At 50.8% G+C, this 258-nt stretch overlaps 1 protein-coding gene across 1 annotated transcript in view; it reads left to right on the plus strand.

The window, feature by feature from the left end:
• TEOVI_000619400 (uncharacterized protein) overlaps positions 1 to 74 on the plus strand; it is a gene marked incomplete at both ends in the record, with an annotated part of 1,029 nt that extends 955 nt beyond the window's left edge. Inside the window, one exon of the mRNA XM_067221272.1 lies at positions 3 to 74. Coding sequence (XP_067077373.1) covers positions 3 to 74 — 72 coding nt within the window. The remainder of the gene's footprint in view (positions 1 to 2) is intronic.
• Between the last annotated feature and the right edge of the window lie 184 nt (positions 75 to 258).

The raw sequence follows: 258 nt of genomic DNA on the forward strand, positions 1-258 counted from the left end.
CGGAGATGTTACGACGAAAAGTGGCACAACCCTCGACCGGACAACCAACGATGACTTCGGAGTTAGCGCTCTAGGAGCCATAAAAAGCGACGACCAGAGCATTACAATAAGCTAGCGCTCTTAGCGGCATTTACAGCCATCAAGAAATGGGAAGAAAAGCCACAAGACTTCGACATAAACAACGCAGACTCATATGCAGCCGACCCAGATTTCACTGCAGCAGTTGGAGCAGTCTACCACGGGCTTACCAGGGAAGCC

Source organism: Trypanosoma equiperdum, assembly GCF_001457755.1.
Source record: "Trypanosoma equiperdum strain OVI genome assembly, contig: ctg_1390, whole genome shotgun sequence".
Taxonomy (NCBI): domain Eukaryota; phylum Euglenozoa; class Kinetoplastea; order Trypanosomatida; family Trypanosomatidae; genus Trypanosoma; species Trypanosoma equiperdum.